General features: G+C 55.4%; 1 protein-coding gene across 1 annotated transcript; it reads right to left on the bottom strand.

Moving 5' to 3' along the window:
• Window positions 1-787: 787 nt before the first annotated feature.
• On the bottom strand, window positions 788-15,633 carry TRIM8 (tripartite motif containing 8). Its single transcript, XM_079793397.1, has 6 exons — window positions 14,023-15,633; window positions 4,512-4,607; window positions 3,947-4,180; window positions 2,909-2,940; window positions 2,665-2,780; window positions 788-2,324 (listed from the first exon to the last, which is right to left on the bottom strand). Exons 1-6 carry the CDS (start codon window positions 14,590-14,592, stop codon window positions 1,717-1,719), a joined length of 1,656 nt encoding a protein of 551 aa, XP_079649523.1. The 5' UTR covers window positions 14,593-15,633; the 3' UTR covers window positions 788-1,716.
• Between the last annotated feature and the right edge of the window lie 3,792 nt (window positions 15,634-19,425).

Genomic DNA, 19,425 nt, shown 5'->3' with positions numbered 1-19,425 from the left:
GCTCCCCTGCAAAGGAGAAGGGCCTTCGCTGTGCCCCACCCCCTCCTTCCACCCCAGGGGCCCCTGTGGCATGCAGGAGCCTGGACAGTCCCTCGTGGCTGCACTCCTGAAACCCCAGGATGTCAGAATTACGGGGGAGTTAAAAGTGCAGATTCCTGGGATCTCAGCAATTCCAACTGAGTCTAAGGGGGATCTAAGATTCAGCCCTTCAGCAAGCTCCCAAGACATGCTAGAGACTTGGAGAAGCTCTGCCAAAGGGGATAGAGGGAAGATGTGCTTCTCATGTTGCTACCCTACTTCCATGCCTCCCAGAGCCTAAGATTGTCCTGCCCGCTCTTCTGTGCTCAGGGGCCAGAGCCCAAGTCACCAAAGGAGGCATGGAGCTGAGTGACCCCACCCTCCCAATGGGGGGCAAGGCCGTTAGACTCAGTTCCAAGAAGACAGGGTCTTGCTCTGCTTATGCAGTGCCTAGCACTTAGCATGTGCTCAATAAATATTGGACTGAAGGAGGTAAACTTTGCAAGACTCATAGGAAGGTTTCTTCCTTTGTCTGTCCTAACTAAGAGCATGTTAGCAGAACCTAAGATGCCAGGGCCTATGCAGCGGAGGACTGGGCAATATTTCCCAAATGAACCCGGGGCTGAGGAGACGCAGTCAGTGCCTTACGGGTTGCCATTCACAGGCCTGGAACAAGCTGGAGCCAGAAGAGAATCAAGGCAAGGAGGGCAGGGGCTTGGGCCCTCCCCACCCAATGCCTGAGAGCTGGGGTAAGAGGCGAGGCAGGGAGTGGGACTGCGCCAGTTTATTAGAACTCGGATTTCGGTGTGTGCTCTAGACAGATTACAGAATACCTGCGCCTTGAGAACAGGAAGTCCACGATTCATACAAAGTGCTCACTACAGGAAGTTGCTGTGTCAAAATCCAGGCAAGGACCCAACTCAGGGCAGCCCCTCTTCCCCCGCTGACCTCAACAAGGGCTGTGCTATGGTTTTTCATTTAATTATTTCTTTTATTTCTCTTTATTATTATTAATATTATTATTATTTGCTTTTGCTGTGGTCACTATTATTGGCAAAGTTCCTTCTTTTCTTTCCTGGACATGGGGTTCCTGTCTGTAAGATTCCACTCTGAGGCTGAAGGTGCCAAAAGCTGCTTGAGAAGTGGCCTTTGAACTCCGTCTGGGAGGATGGTGAGAAGAAAGAAGCAGGAGAAATCATTCTTGGTTTAAAAAAAATTAAAAAACAAAAGCCCCACAATCTACAGGTCATTTCTTCCTCAGTCAGTGATCAAACTGCCCAAAAGAAAAACAGAAGCAGACCAGTGGGCACTGGTCCTTCCTCCCAGGGCTGGGTGAGGAGGGTTGCCCCCACCCCCCAAGGCTTTAGGGAAAGCTGAGGCTCCTTCCAGCCATAGGGGTGAGAAGGAGAAGGCGTGGAAGAACAAAGGAGAGACAGAGAGAGAGCTCAGCGCCTCGAGGTAGACGCTTTCCCAACTCCAGGGCCACCTGCGGCCCCAGCCCAGCCCAGCTCCCACTGTCACTCCACGTCCAGAGATTCATAATAAAAAAAATCAAAAACAAAGCCCAAAACAAAATCCAAAAGGACAAGACTTAGGGGAAAGAAGGAAGGGAGGGAGGACAGGTCTCTGGATGCATAATTCCCGAGCCCCTGGGGGCTGGGGGGGAAGATTCCCCAGCGCCCCGCCGCCCGCGTGGCGTTAGCTCGTCACGTAGTGTTTGGTGGATGGCTGCCCGTACACCCTGTAGAAATCCTGGTGGCCAGGCTGCTGGGAGGCGTCGAGCCAGTCTCTGACGGCCAGGCCAGGAAGGGACTGGGGGACGGAGGGTGCAGGTGGGAGCGGGTGTGAGTATTCCTGCGAGGGCACTGTCCAGGGGAAATGGCCGGAGCGGGGGTAGGGCTGGTGGCCGCCATGGTTGGCCACGGAAGAACAGTAACAGTTGTCCACGGAACAGACGAGAATCTTGCGGCCGCCATACTGGGGGAGCATAGGCTGCTGGGCGGCGGAGCCATTGGGATACTGCGATGGGGGGAACACAGGACTTGAGTGCACTGGCTGGGCGCCTCCTGGCAGGGCCACCAAGTGCTGCGTGGAGCTGCAGGGCCCCAGGGGCTGCCCTGACTGGCCCTCGCCGCTGGCTGTGCCCGCTGCCCCGTACTGGCTGCCCACAGGGCCCGACGATGTCTCTAGGAAGCTGGCCTCAGGGAAGGCCATCGAGTGCTTGCGCTTTTCCGCCCCAGAGCTGCTCACGCCACAAGGGTACAGGGGGACGCTTTGCAGGAAGGGCACCGGTGTGCTGAAGGGGCCTGTGGAGAGTTTGGGACAAAAAAACAATGAAGTTCACAACCTCCTCAGCCCTGGGGACCTGTCTCATCTCTAGGACCAAGCACACTATGTCAGCATCACCTTGGTTGGTGCTCACTACTCCATTAGCAAATAGATACTATTCATCCCATTTTACAGCTGGAGAAACTGAGGCTCAGGGAGGTAATGTGGCTTGCCCAAAGTTCCAGAGCTAGAAGTGGCAAAGCCAGGACATGAAGGAAGGTCCCCCTAACCAGGCCATGCTGCCGCTCAGAGGGAAGGCTCTGGCATAGACCCCTGCCCAAAGGGCTCTCTCCCTTCCATTGAAGACCCCACCCTCACCTTCTAGCATCTTCCGAAGCTGCTTCTCCTTCTTGGCCACCTCGTTCAGGAAGAGCTTGGAGTTCAGGTGGCCGATCTTAGGGGGAGAAAGGCTGTTGCCCGTGCAGGTCTGGGTCCTAGGGGTAGTGGACGGGGCATCTGCTGTGAGGAGGTATCTCCGGTGAGCCCGCCCTACCTCCCCCCGCCCCATGGGCCTGACCCTCCCAAGATGTGTTCCCCTGAGAGCTAGTAACCACCTGCTCACCTGTCCATTAGGATTTTCACAGATTTGGTGTTCTAGGGAGAGAGAAAAGGTTGTCAGTGGAAAAGGCAGCATGGGAGAGGGGAAGACAAGAACTGCCCTATCCTCACTCTCCCGGGCAGGGCAGCCCTTGGCTACAGGGTGGCGGGGGGTGGTGGGATAGTGGTGGTGTCTGCTTTTTTAGAAGAATAGCTAACATTTATTGAGCACTTACTATGTGACAGGCAATATTGCAAGTGTTTCTTATATATCCATCATTTTATCCACAAAACTACCCTAGAAGGAAGGTTTGCAGGCACTCAATCCTCTTATTTGAAATCTTTGGGGCCAGATGTGGAATTATTTGGATTTCAGAAGGGAAATATAGTGCCTGTACCATATATTATATATCACCCCCCCAGTAAGCACAATTCAATACATCAATGTTTCTGTAGCAAAATGTTTGAATATGTGTACCAGGTGAGATAAATAAAGACCATACATTGCCAACATCAGTTCAGGTCAATTTTTGCTGTTAAATGAGTTGCCAGAATTTTTTTCTTTGAGTATGCAGAGATTACTAAAATTTGGAATTGAGGATAAAGGAGAGTAGATCTGTATTATTAACCTCATCTGATAGGTGAGGGAACTGAGGCATAAGGAACATATAGGACTTGCCCAAGGTCACAAAGCTGGAAGGAACAGGGTGGCTCCAAAGCCCTGTGAGCGCACTGGTGGGGGAATAAAGAATCGCAGACTTGCCCGGCCGGCGTGGCTCAGCGGTTGAGCGTCAACCCATGAATTAAGAAGTCGCTTGTTTGATTCATGGTCAGGGCACATGCCTGGGTTTCGGGCTTGATCCCCAGTGGGGAGTATGCAGGGGGCAAATAATGTTTCTATCTCTTTATCCCTCTCCCTTCCTCTCTCTCTAAAATCAATTAAAAACAAAAAACAAAAACATGTTTTTAAAAAAACAAACAAACATGTTTTTTAAAAAAGAATTGCAGGCTCCAAATTAGGAATGCCCCTGGGTCCCACCATCCGGTCCCGGGCCCAGCCCACCTTCATGAAGCTGACATCCTCTGTCTTGTCGAAGAGCAGCTGCAGGGAGCCCAGCAGCTTCTTGGCCTCCTGCATGCGTTCCCCAAGGTGCAGCGCCTGCGCTGCGTTCTCGCTGCAGAACTTGGCCTGGGCCTTGTCCAGAACCTCCACTGTCTGGCCCAGGTCCTCATCCAGCAGCTGGTGCAGTTTCTCATACTGCAGCCGCACTTCTTCCTTCAGTTGGCTCACCTTCTCCTGCGGGCACAGGGGGCAAGAGTGGGTGGGCAGGTGAGCACTGGGGACCACTGGCTGCCGCTTCTGTCTTACATCCTGGATGGTGGAGTCTGGGACCCCAAACCCCCAGACTGCCCAGGGTTCCTCAGGGCGAGGTGTGACCAGCTGGTAGCACAGGGTTCTGTGCCAGCTACCCCTGTAGGGCTCAGCAACTAACAGTTCATGGAATGGCTGACCAAAGGCTTCTGGCCCAGAGCTGACCACACAGCAGATCCTAGCCCAAATAAGGACTAGCCCAAGGCCCTGCACCCAAGCAGCCCCCACCCCAAACCATGAACTTGGGCTTCGCTACCTCCACCAGGCGCTTGTCTGACTCGAGTTTGTACAGCTGGTCCTCAATGTCCTGCTCTCGCTCCTCCAGTCGGTCCTGCTGCTTCATCAGCATCTTCTGCAGGGACAGTTGAGGCAGGGGCATCAGAGGGGGCTGCAGCTCCACCCCTTACCAAGGATGGGTGAGCGCCCACCTCCCCTCTATAGAACAGACTCATCCTATAGATCCTTTGACCCAGGTGACAGAAATTTCTGCCATCCAACCTCTTCTGGCCCTCGTGCAATCCCAGGGCCTGGTTGGTGACACTGTCTGGCCAGCCTGTTCCCAGGAAGAGAAAGCCTGGAATAGCTTCTCACACATATCTAAACCAGGAGCTTTCTGAGGGCAGGGGCAGGCCAGTCTTGGATCTAAGCATCCCTCCCCCACCTCCGATGAATCTTATCATTCCTGTAATGCTATAAGTACTATTATTATCCTCATTTCAGGGAAGAGGAAACCAGCGAGGTTAAGTAATTTATCCAAAGTACACCGTTAGTAAGTGGCAGAGCTGAGATACAAACTTAGGTGACCTGGCAGGAAGGTCTGTTCTTTTTAAAAGATTTAATTAATTATTTTTTAAAGAATAGTTTATTGATTTTGAGAGAGAGAGGGAGAAGAGAGAAACATTGATGTGAAAGAGTAACATTGATGGGCTGCCTCCTGGATGCTCCCCACCGGGGATCCAGCCCACCACCCAAGCATGTGCCGTGACCAGGAATAAAACCAGGAATCCAGTGCCCAGCTGACCAACTGAGCCACACCAGCCAGGGCTATATTTTAAATCCTCACTCAAGTACATGCTTAGAGAGAAGAAAGGAGAAGAAGGGAAGAAGGGAGGGAGGGCATGAAGGAGGGAAGGAGAGAAAGAGGGACTGGGGATCAGACCCATATCCCAGGTATGTGCCCTGACCAGGAATCGAAACAGCAAACCCTTTGGTGCACTGGATGACACTCAACCAACTGAGCTACTCCGACAGGCAGTAAGGTCTGTTCTTATCCAAGGCGTGCTGCCTCTCTCTGGGAGCCCTAGTTTAGAGATCAGTGCCCTAAGCAGAGGGTCAAACAACCTTACACTTGGGAGCATCAAGCCAGCCACCCCCACCCTTGTTCTTGACCCTGAGAGCCACGCCTCTGAAGTCCTTGCTAACTGCCTCAGCCCCTCAGTTGGACCCAGGTGGAAAGGAGACACTGGCTCTCCTAAGACCTGAGGCCAGTCTGCTGGAAGGTGCTGGACCAAGCTACTATTTCACCCCTTCACATCCTATCTCTACAACCCCTATCCGCCCAGCCTTGCCCATCCCAGCTGCTCCATCCATCCTGTCATCCCCCCTCACCAGACATACCTCTTCAAATAGGGTCTTGCTCCTGCTCAAGAACCCTCAATGACTCCCTCCTTTCAAACATTTTAGCATGGTAATGAAGGCTCTCTTAAGACCTGACAGTATCCTGTCCCCAGCACTCTGTGCACATTTGAACTCCCTGCACCCTGTTGATGGTTCTGCAGTCCACAGAGCCTCTTCCCGCTCCTTGTCTATCCTTCAAGACCCCGCTCCTCTAGGAAACTTCTCATGGCCCCTGCTCAGAGTTTATGCAGGTCCCGCCCAGTCCTGGCCATGCAAAGGGGTTGACACATTCTGCCTGCCCTCTATAGCTCTGCTGTCCAATATGGTGGCCACTAATCACATGTGACTATTTAAATTTAATTAAAAGTGAAATTAAACATCAGTTCTTCAGTTGTACCAGCTTCAGTTTACGTGCTCAATAGCTGCATGTAGCTACTGGCTAATGTACTGAATATTAGAGAGACACAACAGCCACCATCCCAGAAAGATCTACAGGATACATTATTCTGTAATTTGTTTCATAAACCGTGGTTTGATCTCCCTACAAAACGCAAGGCCTCTCGAAAATAGGGCTTTGCTGCTATCTTTTTTCACCTCCCTTCTGAGCCAGGCCACACAAAGGCCCCAGCACCCTATAGATGCATAATATGTTTACTGAATAAACCCATGGGTTTTACACATAAAGTAAGGTTTGCAAAGCGAATTGCAGAGCCTTGCTCACAGTGAGTATACACTCAACAAGGAATGATTCTTTTCCTTCCTCGGTGTGGGCCTCAGAGTGACCCTCAAGTTTGATGCCATGACTCCCACTCCCATCCACACCCAGATGGCTTCCCAACCTGCCACCAATCCCTTTCTCACTCCCCACCCCGTTAGGCCAGTAAGGAGTTCAGTGACCCCTTTTGTGTTGGTGGCCAAACAAAACACCAGGACCCTGAGGAGCGGAGGAGGTGGGAGGTGGGGGCGAGGCTCTTAGCTAAACTGGGGAAGCCTGGGGCAATCTCCCTGAAAAACTTAACCTTTCAATGACCCAGGACAGGACCTCTAAGAACCAGCCCTAGGAGACCTTGCCCTGCCCCCAGCACTTGCCCTTCCAGCAGGCTCCCCACACCAGCCCAACATGCACAGGGATCTGTTGCCAATCTGGGATTCAGCACCTGTTCAGAAACACTGCTGGGTGGGGGCAGGAATAGAGGTAGGTAGTCATGGATCCTCCCCACCTGTGAAACAGCCCACAGTTGTGTGAAGAGGGCAGGCAGCGCGTCAGTGTATGGCCCAGATACATGCATACAACTGCGCGCACACACAAGCACACATACTGCCTCTGGGCCCGGTGAATACCTCATGCAGGTGTTGTACCAGGTGCACAGGTACTTGCATCCAACCCCCTTCCGGGGGAAGGCTGGACTTCCTGAAGGCCCCAGACAATTGAGGGAGGCCTGCCAAAAAGGCAAGGTGGCCAGGACACCCTCTTAGGAACATAATGCCTTTTTACCTCCCCTGTAGCAACTGGCCCTCAGATTTTTGCCTGCTGGATACCTTGTACCCACACTCAGGAAGACAGCCCCCCCTCCCCCATGCATCTCAGACTTCAGGCTACTCTTGCCTTCCCAATGCCCTGGATATCTGAAAGCCCAGGTCCCATGCCCCAAGGCCCCATCACCAAACTCACCATCATCTCATTAGGGGTGCACCTGGGGCTGAGTCCCAAATGAGGGGTGGGAAAGGGCGGCCCCAGGTGGGTTCCCAGCCCAGTCCCCCTCAGAGGATAGGAATGGAGCTGCTCTGCTCCCACCCTGCAGACCAGTGGGAAGCCCCTCCCTTGCCCCCCTGAAACCCTTTCTGGGAGTTCATGGTTGACCCCTCAGGGCAGAGCCTTGGGAGGCACCTCCTGTCCAGTCCTGGGGGAACTTAGCCCTTTCCCTCTTCTTATAGGCGTTTCTCAGAGCCTTTCCTGGCAGCACATCTACCCTGGGACCCTGCTGCATCTTCTCAGCTTCACCAGTCCCAGGTCCTGGCTCCTGCCTGCCCACAGCCCTCTGAGGTGGGAGCCAGGCCAGGCCCAGTAAAGGCAGTGCCACAATCCCTAGTAAGTGGCTGGGTTTTCCATTTCCCCTCCCCCAGCTCAGAGGCCCTTGGGCTCCTGAGCAGGGGCCATGAGAAGTTTCCTAGAGGAGTGGGGTCTTGAAGGATAGACAAGGAGAGGGAAGAGGCTCTGTGGACTGCAGAACCATCAACAGGGTGCAGGGAGTTCAAATGTGCAGAGTGTTGGGGACAGGATACTATCAGGTCTTAAGAGAGCCTTCATTACTATGCTGCAGGGGTAGGGGAGGGGGTCCATGCTGGCCAGCTTACCTTTGCAGGGAATGCCCTCCTTGGGGCCAGGTGATCTTAATCCTGCCACAGAGAACACCTAGGGGAATGCAGGGGGTTGGGGGACTACTGCCACCTCAGGCACTGGGAAATTGGGGAGACTTGCTGCCCCCTTCATTACCTCTCATCTCCGTTACACCAAACACCTGAATCAGGTGCTGAGAAGCTGGAGGATGGGGAACAGAGGAAGCAAGGCCTGGACCTCTCTCTGCTACCAGCAGCCTCTTTCCATCTCAACCTCCAGGGAATTGCTGAGACCTGAGGCCCCATTGCCCACCTGGGAAAAAGCCACAGCTGAGGATCATCCCACCTTGATTCAGAGCAAGGGCTCTCCATGTGGGGTGGAGGGCACTTTATAAAGTCCCCCAGCCCACAGTAAGTCACCTGGACTGTGGCACACCTCAAGTGTGCAGGGGGGGAGTGGAAAGGAGCAAAGTGGGGAACCATGGTCTAGACTAGAAGCACTTGAGGGACCAGGCCACCTCCAGCAGGAGGGACAATATGAGCCCCAGCCCCGCTCCACAGGTGCTGGTCCAGATGGGACCTGCTCACTCCTGTCTCTGTCCCTGAGGGCCTAAGGCCTTCCATGGTCTGCTCCTGAATCTGTGAGGGCAAAAGCATCAAGAAGGCTTCACAGCACTTCATTCCCATTTCTCCAAGGCCCCAGAACATCCTGCTTCTCATACCTGTCACCTAGTGTTCTAGACTCTGCGCCTTGAGCTGTTCCCTCTGATGCCCTCCCAACCTGGCCAGGGGGCAATCACAAGCCCCTTTTCCTGCCCTGGGAAAGCCTCATGTCCCTGTAGAGCCTGACTGGCCAGGCCCAACTGGCATTTTTGGTGTCAGACTGGACTGGGCAGACGGGTGAGGCCATGGGGACTCTAGGCTGTATAAAAGTTAATAAATAATAATAAAACCCACAAGTCAACCTTGAAGAGAAGCAAGGTCAGGAGGGAACAGGGCCCCAGGGGCTGGGCCAGAAGCAGGCCTGAGGTTTTCAGACAAAGCCAGGGCTGGGTCCAACAGCCCCTGTGGTGGGAGGGTGGGGGCAGAAAGAGGGAGCTAAGCCACTCAGACCCCTGCTCAGATGACTCTCATGCTGGCTCCAGCTCTGGCTGCAACCCCTGCTCCAGAGCTACCCTATCCTAACCTCCTCCCCACTCTCCCACTTAAGACCTCATCCCAGGAATACGTTAGCCCCCTCTCTCCTGGGCCACAGCACTCTCCCCTTGTCTCAGAGCAGCTTCTGCCTGCCATAGATGCCCCCTTTCGTGCCTCAGCTCCTGCCTCGGGCTACCTTGTGAATCTCCAGGCTGGGGCAACCACAGTCCCAGAGAGAGGAGGTTACAGGGCAGAAGCCAGGGCAAGAAGAAAGGCAGCACCTGGGAGGCAGGCCCCGGCAGACCCCAGAGAGGGTTTCCCAGCTGCAGAGTCAAATTAGCTTTTGCCATGCAGAGAGCAGTGCTCTGGGGCAGCAGAACAAAGAGGCGAGAGAGAAAGCCCCCCTTTGTCTGGGTTTGAATGCCAGGCCAGCCGGGAAGGAAGGCTTTTCCAGAGCCAGGGATGAGGCTGCCTGCTTAATCCAGGGTAGGGGCCCAAATCAGGCTCACCTTCTTCCTATGCCCACCCAGACTGCCCCCAATACAGCATCGCAGGATCCATCCAGGATGCTACCTCTGATGCTGCCACAAGCAATAAGCTCACCCTAAGGTGAATCCCATCTCCCCCTTCCCTCCCCAATTCCCACCCCACCAGGTGAGAAAAGTCGCACAAGACTCACAACCACCAACCACAGCCTGAGCAGGCAGTCACACTAGCAGTCATGCACACACACTCAACTTCACCTCGTAGGTGTGCGGCATGCTTGTTCACACACACACACACACACACACACACACACACACACACAATCTTTCTGACCCCACATCACACATACATAGACAACTACAGAATTAAGTCAGTCACTCACATCATACCTTCTCAGAGATACACACATGAGATACAAAAAACTGGTCACATGTGAGACACAGCCAGGCATGCTGGCTACACACACCTGCAGACTGACATGGATGCACAGCTACCCAGAGTGCAGGAGGCAGAGGAATCAATAGGATGTGCATGATAGGCGCCCGGCTGTGTCAGCAGTATCCTGGAGAGGAGGTAGGGGGGTGGGCCTCTGTCTGGGGCCCATGGAGCAAGGCCAAACCAGGCCCCCTTCTGTGTAAAACTCAGGATGGTCAAGGAAGGGGCACTTATGACCCTTGTGCCTTGAATACACACAGCCTCCCCACCCCAGCTTCCACCCTGCCCAGGAGTATGGTGGGGGAGGAGGCAGCAGTGGGCTCTGCACTGCCTGAGTGGGCTAGACCAGGACACCATCACTCCTACAGCCTGCCTGACACAGACACATGGAGTGGAGACCCAGGGTCCCTCCCATGCAACCCCTCCAGCCAAAGGCAATGTGAGAGCCACTCCAAACTGGCCCAAGCAGTGGGATCCCCTCCGTAAAGAACATCTCAACTCCAAACCTCCAAGAATGCAAGGGACATTTCCAGCCTTGAGCTGGGATCCTAGGAACGACACAGGCATAACTATGACCTGAACACACACACACACCTTGCATAGCCCCTCACACAAGATAACTAGGGCTTATCTTGAGTTATCTTTCTATGTTGAGGAGGGTCATGAGATAGAGGTGATCACAGCTCATACCAGTACCATGTTGTTCAGAAGAACCCCTAAACCTAGGGGACGGAAGAGGATTTGAACACCAAGGCTGCCAGGCCTGAACCCACCTAAATGTCCTAATCTTAGGCCCTTAGGACCTATTTAGGATCTGGATATGTCCCAGAGAGTGGTCTCTGAGGCCCATGCAGTGGGCATCCAGGCCTCAGGGCAATGTGGCCTACACACTGGCTTCCCAAGTGTAGAATGGGGCCGTGGACTTCACAGGCCTAACTCTGAGATCCCCTGCTAGTCCCCACCACTGAATGGAGGCCCTGCTTGCCTTCCCACTGGGCCCCTGCTCCAGGCCACTGGCCCATGCACATGTGAGTGCTTTTGAGTAAGCAAGTAGGGGCCACCAGGGAGAGGTTGATCAGGGTTTTCTATTTCGAGCCAATAGGGCATTTCAGTAGCGCCCCCCCCCCCCCCCCAACCAGGACAGAAGAAGCACAAGAAGCAGAGCTACATTTAAGGCATGTGCTAGGTCCCCCTGCTTCCGTTTCTATATCCGGGAGAATCCTGTTGCCCTCATCCATGGTACCAGAAGAGGACCTTTAGGACGGATTCCCAAGGGAAAAGAGACCCAGGAAAAGGCCCCCCCCCCCCCCCCGTTTCCCAGAGAGGATGGAGAATGAAATGGGTTCTTCCATTCAGATTCTCCAAGGCTCACTCCCTCCGCCTTGGTGGGACCCCCCTTCCTCCACATTCACTAAATCCAACTCACACCGAGTGGTGTTGGGCTATTGAAGGCTTTCCAACTCCAGTGCCTGGGGAACCAGAGAGAATCCTGAGGGCCTGGAGTGGGGGAGTTGGAGGGGGACGAGACTCAGGCTGGGGGGCACAGATGCTGAGCAAATAGAATTGCACATCTGGCCCTGATGCAACCCACTACTTCTGAGTCCCTGCTCACGCTAGGGACAGGAACTAACACACACACACACACACACACACCACACACACACACACACACACACACACACACACACACAGAGGCATGCACGCACGCATGCACCCAGCTGCTGACAAAGTTCGGGGCCTGCTCCCATCCAGTTCCTCCCATGAGCTGGGGATCAGGGACCTGCCGGTGGGAACCCCAGGATGCACTCTGCATGCATGTGCCATCCCTCCCACACCCCAACTACACAACCAGGAGACAGGTGCATTTGAGGGCAAAGACACTTGCCAACACACACATGTAGAGATACCCTCTTACTACCAAGTTAGGTACAATTATGTTTTCTCCTCCACCCAAATGAAAGACACCCCCAGCACAGACACAGCTAAGAGCAAAACCTTGGGTGGGGGCACACAAACACTCATCACCCTGGTTGCTGTCCCCTCCTCTGTTTCTTTTAGCCACATTTCAGATTTTCCCCCTCCTCTCACTTTCCCCTGCCAATCCCAGGACTGAGAACTGGACAGCCCCTTTCTCCCGCCCTGCCCTTTCCCAGCCTCCTCTCCCAAGCCCTCCCAGCTTTATTAACAGCAGCAGCTTCCCAACACAGAGGAAAACCTGGGCTCTGTTTGCCCTGGGGCTCCTCTGCTTCCCCTAGGCTTCGGCCTTTTCTAACCCTAGTGGGGAGGGAGTGGAAATGGCTCCTCCCTCCACCCCCCACACTTCCTTTGAGAAACCAGAGGCCCTGAACTGGCACAAAAACCCAGAGCTCGCCCATCGGATTGGAAACTAATTATACAGCAAATTTTATTTGTTGTCCCTGCCCTCAGCTTGTGGCAGCCCTCTTGCCTTTTGTTAGTTGTCTGTGTATGTTTTTTATGGCTAAACACTGACTCATTCTGACTGTCCCTCCAAAGGAAACAGCCCCCATCTACCGCCGTCCCCTGATCCTGCTTCCTCATACCCAAACTCCCCACTGGCCTCAACTAGCCTCCAGGGGCCCCCACCCAGAAACACTCCCAGTCCTACCAAAGCCCAACCTCACCCCCAGGCCCCAAGCTTGGGCTTCTGAAATGGCTCATACAGTCTCAGGCCAACCCCCTTCCTCGGGTATGACTCAACTCTCAAAGCCAGGGGACCAGGGAGGGACCGAGGAGGAGCCCCCCTCCACCGGAGGGGACGGAAGTATTGCCTCAGTCCAGCTCCAAAGCCTGGCCCACAGGCCTGAGGGGGAAGGCGGTTTTGACATTGGCCGCTGCTGCAGGGTGTATACAATGGGAGGGGATGTGGTTCCGTAATCACTCAGCCGGCAGCCCAGGGGAGCCAGCTGCCTGAAACCAGATTGTAAGGCGGCTCAACCTTAAACCCACAGGATTCTTTTTCCGTCTTCCACTTCCCCTCCCCAAATGTGGGAGGGCTGTGATACAGGGCTGGGCTGGGAGCAAAGGGCTCAGGGTGATGAAGGCACATACTTTAAGGTTTGTTCATGCAGGAGCGTTCAACACACACACAGGCACACAGAGGGCTGCGGTTCCCACACACGGAGTGGGCTATCCAGAATAATCCAAACAGTTGAGACACTGTCCCGACACTGCTGGCTGTCCAGGCCTTGTCCACACAGATACGGGAGTTCTGCGCTCCCTCCGGAAGCTCCCCTCCACCCCCCAATGCGTTTCCAGTAGGGCTTGAAACTAACATGGCTGCTTTTGTTTACTTCCTCATTGGTATGCCAACATCATGGATCATGTCAGCCACAGCAGCGGCACCAGGACACTCATTACATAAACAGCAGCTGGAGATGCAGAACCTGGGTCACTGCCTTGGTGACTTCCTGTAGGGCCTACAGAAACAGGGCTGGGGGAGGGAGCTGTGCGGAAAAAACGGAAAAGCAACACCCAAACTCGACTCTAACAGCCCCACACTTCAGTTCTACAAATGACTCACAAGAGCACAGGTGCAGAAATGCATTAAGTAGCCGTGGGGGATCCTTCTTCCCAGAACCCTGCCCCCAAACTCTCAGAGTATTAGAGGCTCCGGGAAGGGAGCCTCTGGCCTGAGGTCACGAAAGTCAGCCGGCCTGGATGGGTGGTCCCAGGCGGTAGGGAGTGTGTGTGTGTGTGTGTGTGTGTGTGTGTGTGTGTGTGTGTAGGATACTTGCCCGGATCTCATTCCTCCGGATCTCCACGTCGCACACCGAGTGTCCCTGATGCGCACCGCTGTAGTAGCAGCAATATTGGCACACGGCCACCTGCTCGGCCTCGCAGTGGTAGAGGCGGTAGGCGTTGTGCTGCGGGCAGCTCCAGGCCCGCACGTCGTCCGCCTCCACCAGGAGGTGCCCGCGGGCGGTGGAGGGCTGCTGCAGGTGCGTCTGCACGTGGGACTGGCAGCAGGGCGCCTCGCAGCGCAGGCAGACCTTCTGTGCGGGCAGTGGGGGGCCGCGGCGGCAGAACACGCAGTGCAGCGCCGTGGGCGGCTTCTCCACGTGCAGGGCGTTGAACTTCTCCACGATGTTGGTGAGCTTCAGGTTCTTCTCCAGGCCCGGCTTCTGGTTGTAGGCCTGGTTGCACTCCGGGCAGCGCACCAGGCCGCTGTCCTTGGCCCACGCCTCGCCGATGCAACCCCGGCAGAAGTTGTGTTTGCACGGCAACTGCACCGGCTCCACGAAGACGTGCAGACAGATGGGACAGATGAGTTCCTCCTCGAAGCAGTTCTTCCAATTCTCCGCCATGGCGGCTGCGGGCAGGCGGCCCGGGCAGGCCTTCCCAACTCCCCAAGCCTGGGGGTCCGGCCGGTACCGCTGTAGGCCCACCGAGCCCCGAGCTCCGGCCCCAGGAGGCCCCGACAGTCGCTCAGTCACCAGCGCCTTCCGCGCGCCCGCCCCCCGGAGGGAGCCTAGGTCCTCACGGCTCGCGCGCAGCCGGCGGCGTCTCGTCCTCCCGAGCGCCTAGCGGGAGGTGGCGGACTGCGCCAGGGCCGCGGCCGGGGCACCAGCCCTGAAGGGGAGCGCAGGAGTCCAAATTCCATATAAGAGGCCGCCTCCCCGTCTGCGCGGCTAGGGCAGCCCCGGCCCGCGGCCTGCGCTGGGCCCCGCGGCTGACATTGGGGCGCGCCCCGCGGCGGACAGAGCCCGGGAACCGCACACTTCCTCCGGCGGCGGCGGCGGCGGCGGCAGCGGCGGCTCCCTCCCGGCTCCCCTGCGCCGCGCGTCCCTCGCCTCGTCCAGGGTCCGAGGGCCGGGGAGGCAAGTGCGGCCGCGCCGCGGGCTGCTAGATCCGGGCCGGGCGGGCGAGGCGGGCCGGCGGTCTCCGGGCGGGGGCGCGGGCGCCCCTCGGCGGGCCGTCCGTCCGCGGGTGCGGGCTGCGGGGCGCAGGCGGGCCGACTCCGGGGCGCTGCGTGCGCGATGGGGCAGTCATTCAGATGAAATTCCAGTCCCCGGCCAGAGACACCAGCCCGCCTCTGCCTTCCTCCTCCCTTCACAAATAGAAACGGAAGGGGGAGGGAGAGAAGTGGAAAAAAAAGCCAACCAGAGAGGGAGGGAGGAGAGCCCGGCGGCGCTCCGGCCTGACCTCCGCGTCGCCACTTCTGCGCTCCCCCGGGCCCGGCGCCGGGCGCCCCCGCCGCGGGAGGACCCGCTCCCCGGCCCGCGCTGGGCGGGCGCTCGGCGCTGCCGGGGGAAACGGGGGTTGATCAAACTAGAAAGGAATTTTTCTCAACTGCTAATGAACCGGAGGCTCGGCTGCCGGCCTCCCCTCCCCCCGGCCGGCCCTCCCCCTTCGCCACCCCAGCCTCACCCCGCCCCCCCCCCCCAACACTTTCTTTTCTTCTCGGCCTCCGCTCGGGTCTGGACGGCCCCGGGCGGCGGGGCGGCCGGAGCCTGCGCGCGGCGGCGGGGCCGGGCCGCCTCCCTCAGCGCCCAGCCATCTTGGGCTCCTGCGGCCGCGGCCCAGGCGGAGCGGCGGCCGGGGTCCGGGCGCGCTCACTCGAGGGTCCTGCAGTTCTCTCTCCGCTCGCTCTCTCTCCTCTCTCGCCCCTCTATCTTCTCTCTCTCTCTCTCTCTCTCTCTCTTAAAGGGGAGAGCTGGCGGCCTCTCTCAAATTAGGAGAGAGGGGAGAAAATGCCAAGTCCCGATTTCTCTCCACCTCTGCTCCACCCACCCCGGTCCTTTCCAGAAAATAAAAAAAGATTAGAATTGGAAGAAGTCGGCAGAAAGGCGAACGGCGGCCCCCCCTCGCCCCCCGGCTGCTGCCCTGGCGACGCGTCCGGGGCGGGCCCGCGCCAGTCGCTCCGTCGGTGGGTCCGTTTGTCCGCCCGCAGCTTCTCGGCTGAGGAGGGGCGGGCGCTCCGGGCAGGGTCTCCGCAAGGGCTGTCGCCTCAGAGCTTTATCCTCAGATCAAAAAAAAAGAAAAAAAAAAGAAAAGGGATATAAAACCCCAACACTCATCACAGCCACCTTCAGCCATCTTGCGCGTATTATTTTGGGAATAATCTGTTTAATAAAAATAGCTGTCTCCGGCCCCCTCCCCCGCATTCTGGGCTCCCCGCCCCCTTTTAATAATAATCTCAAGAATAAAAATGATCTGCGGGCCGGGCCGTCCGCGGCAGCCTTTTCCTGCCTCGGCTCGCTCGGGCTCCGGCTCTCCTTCCCCCAGGACGGGGGCGCGGTGGGGGGACTGGCCGCTGGGGCTCGGGAAGGGGTGCGTCCCTGGTGCCCGCCAGTTGGCCTCCGCCTCCGCGGGGAGGGAAGGGCGCCCTGGCTGCTACCGCGCCGTGGCGAGGAGGGCGGGCGAAGGAGGGGCCCTCGCTCGCGGGACCGGCTGGAGGGGCGCCCAAGGGTCCCGGATCTTCCCACGACGGCCCGGCCCGGGAGTCTGCCGGCCGGCGGGGGGGTGGCGGGTACAATGGGCTCCCCAAGCCGCAGAGTGCAGCGGGCAGGGCGGGGACGCAGGCGGGCAGGGGGCTGCGGTGAGCCGGACTCCGGAGCCGGGGCGGAGAGAGGCGGAGGGTGGTGTTTCTACCTCACCGCCGGTCCCGCTACTCGGGAAGGGGCGGAGAGACGGGGAGGGGGAGGCGAGGAGAGAGCGGCAGCGTAACCGCGGCGCCTTTAATCAGCACCCGCCGGTTCGGCCCACCCGGCGCAGGAGAAATAAATGGACAGGCGAGGGTGGGGCGGGGTCGGGGCGTTTTGTCCGGAAGTGCCGCTCCAGCTGCGGAGGCGCCCGGCTCCGCCCCTTTTCCCTGTCTGGAGTCGGAGGCTGTTGCGGAGGATGCTCCTGCTATAGGGCCCCAGGCGGAGGCCCCGCCCCTTCAAGGCAGGGCAAACCAGAGCTCCTCACGTGACTTGGACTAACTTGGGTTCATTAAACATTGGAGGGGAGGAGCGTTCCGCGCTTCTTAAAAGGGCGATGGTGCCCACCTCTCCGTGGGCTTCTTCACCCGTCGCTCTTTTTACCTGAGAGGAAAAGGAGGGTTGCTAGCTCAGCTCTCTGATGGGGTGAGCAGGTAATTGCAAAGGTTCACTGTGGGACAATTTTCCTATGTCCTCATCACTTTAACCCCCGCTTCTGACACTTAAAACTACTAAGCAAGATTGAATGTTAACATTAATAATTAATATTAATAAAGAAACGGAGGCTTGCCCTAACCGGTTTGGCTCAGTGGATAGAGCGTCGGCCTGCGGACTGAAAGGTCCCAGGTTCGATTCCGGTCAAGTGCATGTACCTTGGTTGCGGGCACATCCCCAGTAGGAGGTGTGCAGGATCAATGTTTCTCTCTCATGGATGTTTCTAACTCTCTATCCCTCTCCCTTCCTCTCTGTAAAAAAATCAATTAAAATATATTTTTTTAAAAAAAGAAAGAAACAGAGGCTTAAAGAACTGAAGTAATCTACCATAGGTCGATCAGTCAGTCAACAAATATTTAACAAAAGCCTTTATGTGCCAGGCATTTTTCTAGGACCCGGGGAATTCCTCAGAGAACATGTACAAAAAAAATTTTTTTAATTAAATATGTAGGATAATTTCTGTGATAGTTAGGGGCTCACACACCATTCTCCAAAAATGTGGCATCTGAACTGAAACCTGCATGTTTAGGAGTCAAGCAAGTGACAACCTGGGGGAAGAGTGCTTTAGTCAGAGGAAAAACAAATGCAAAAGCAATAGGTTAGGCATGTTCTAGGGCAGAATGAAAGCTGTGTGGTGAGGGAGAAGACACGTAGGGGCTAGAACACACAGGGCCTTCCTTGTAGGTCATGGTAAGGAGTTTGAACTTGAAGCTGGTTGTGAGAAGCTGTCAGATTTGGGATATATTTTGGAAGTAGAGCTAATAGGACTAGATAAGGGTTAGATATGGGATGGAGAGGAATCAACATATAATACTAATGGAGTAGGAATGGGATCAAGATGTGCTTATCACTGTACATAGTATATATCCTTCTGAACTTTAAAAACATTATATATTTTATGTGATATATATGTTTATATGTGTGTGTATATATTACCCCCAAAATGTTTAAAATGATTCCTAGGATTCCTAGGATTTGGGCCTCAACAAGAGGCTGAATGGTGGTGCCATTTACTGAGAAGAGAGTGGAAGAGGGGTAGGTAGGTTCGGGTGGGGAGATTTTTAGTAGTTGTCTAAGTTGACTCAGGTATCCCAGTGGAAATGTTGAGGAAGCAATGGTACACACAGACTCAAGGGGGAGGTTTGTGCTAGAGATTACTATGGATTTCAGAGTCATCAGCTATTACATTCTAACTGGTAGAACAAATTCAAATCCAGTTCAGTATGACCCGTGGGTGCTGATCCTTCCATAAAACCAGAGGGCCTTCCTGCTCCACAATCTCTCCTTATTCCTGATGTGAGGGCTAATGTGGGCCCTTCAATGAGAGAGTCTGTGTCTTTAACACTTGGCATCCCCTCACAAGCTGAACAGATGAAAAATGAATGAATGCATGCATGTCTCAATGAACAAAAAAGGAGAAAACGGGTTTCAAGCCCTAGTCCTTAATTCCATATTCTAAAGATGGTGCACAGAAATAACGAGGCCTAGCCTTGGCTGGGTGGTTCAGTTGGTTGGAGCATTGTCCTGACGCACCAGGGTTGTAGGCTGCATCCCCAGCTTGTGCAGGAATCAACCAGTGGGTGAATGGATAGGTGGAACACCAAATCGATGGTTCTCTCTCAAATCAACAAATAAAGATGATTTTAAAAAGCAGTAACACAAGGTCTAGCTTGGAGCCAGAGGGTCCTTTTGTGGCCTCCTCAATGATGACCTCCATTATTATTTATTTAGATAATAAATCTAAAGGATTCCTCTCATTTCTCACCTTTCTAGACTGCTCCTTTGACTTGTAAGACATCATACTCTTCTGGTTTTATTTTTTTAACCACAGACTTCTCTAATTTCCATCTCATAAGTGCTATTGGTCTTCAGAATCCTGCCCTCCATTTTCTTCTCTTACTATTCTATACCTGCTTCCTGGGGCATCTCATTTATTCCTATGGCTTTATTACTGTTTATACACTGATGACTCCCCAGGCAGTATCTCCGGCCCAGATCATC

Source organism: Cnephaeus nilssonii (assembly GCF_951640355.1).
Source record: "Cnephaeus nilssonii genome assembly, chromosome: 16".
NCBI lineage: Eukaryota > Metazoa > Chordata > Mammalia > Chiroptera > Vespertilionidae > Cnephaeus > Cnephaeus nilssonii.
This window is presented reverse-complemented; position numbering and strand designations above follow the sequence as displayed.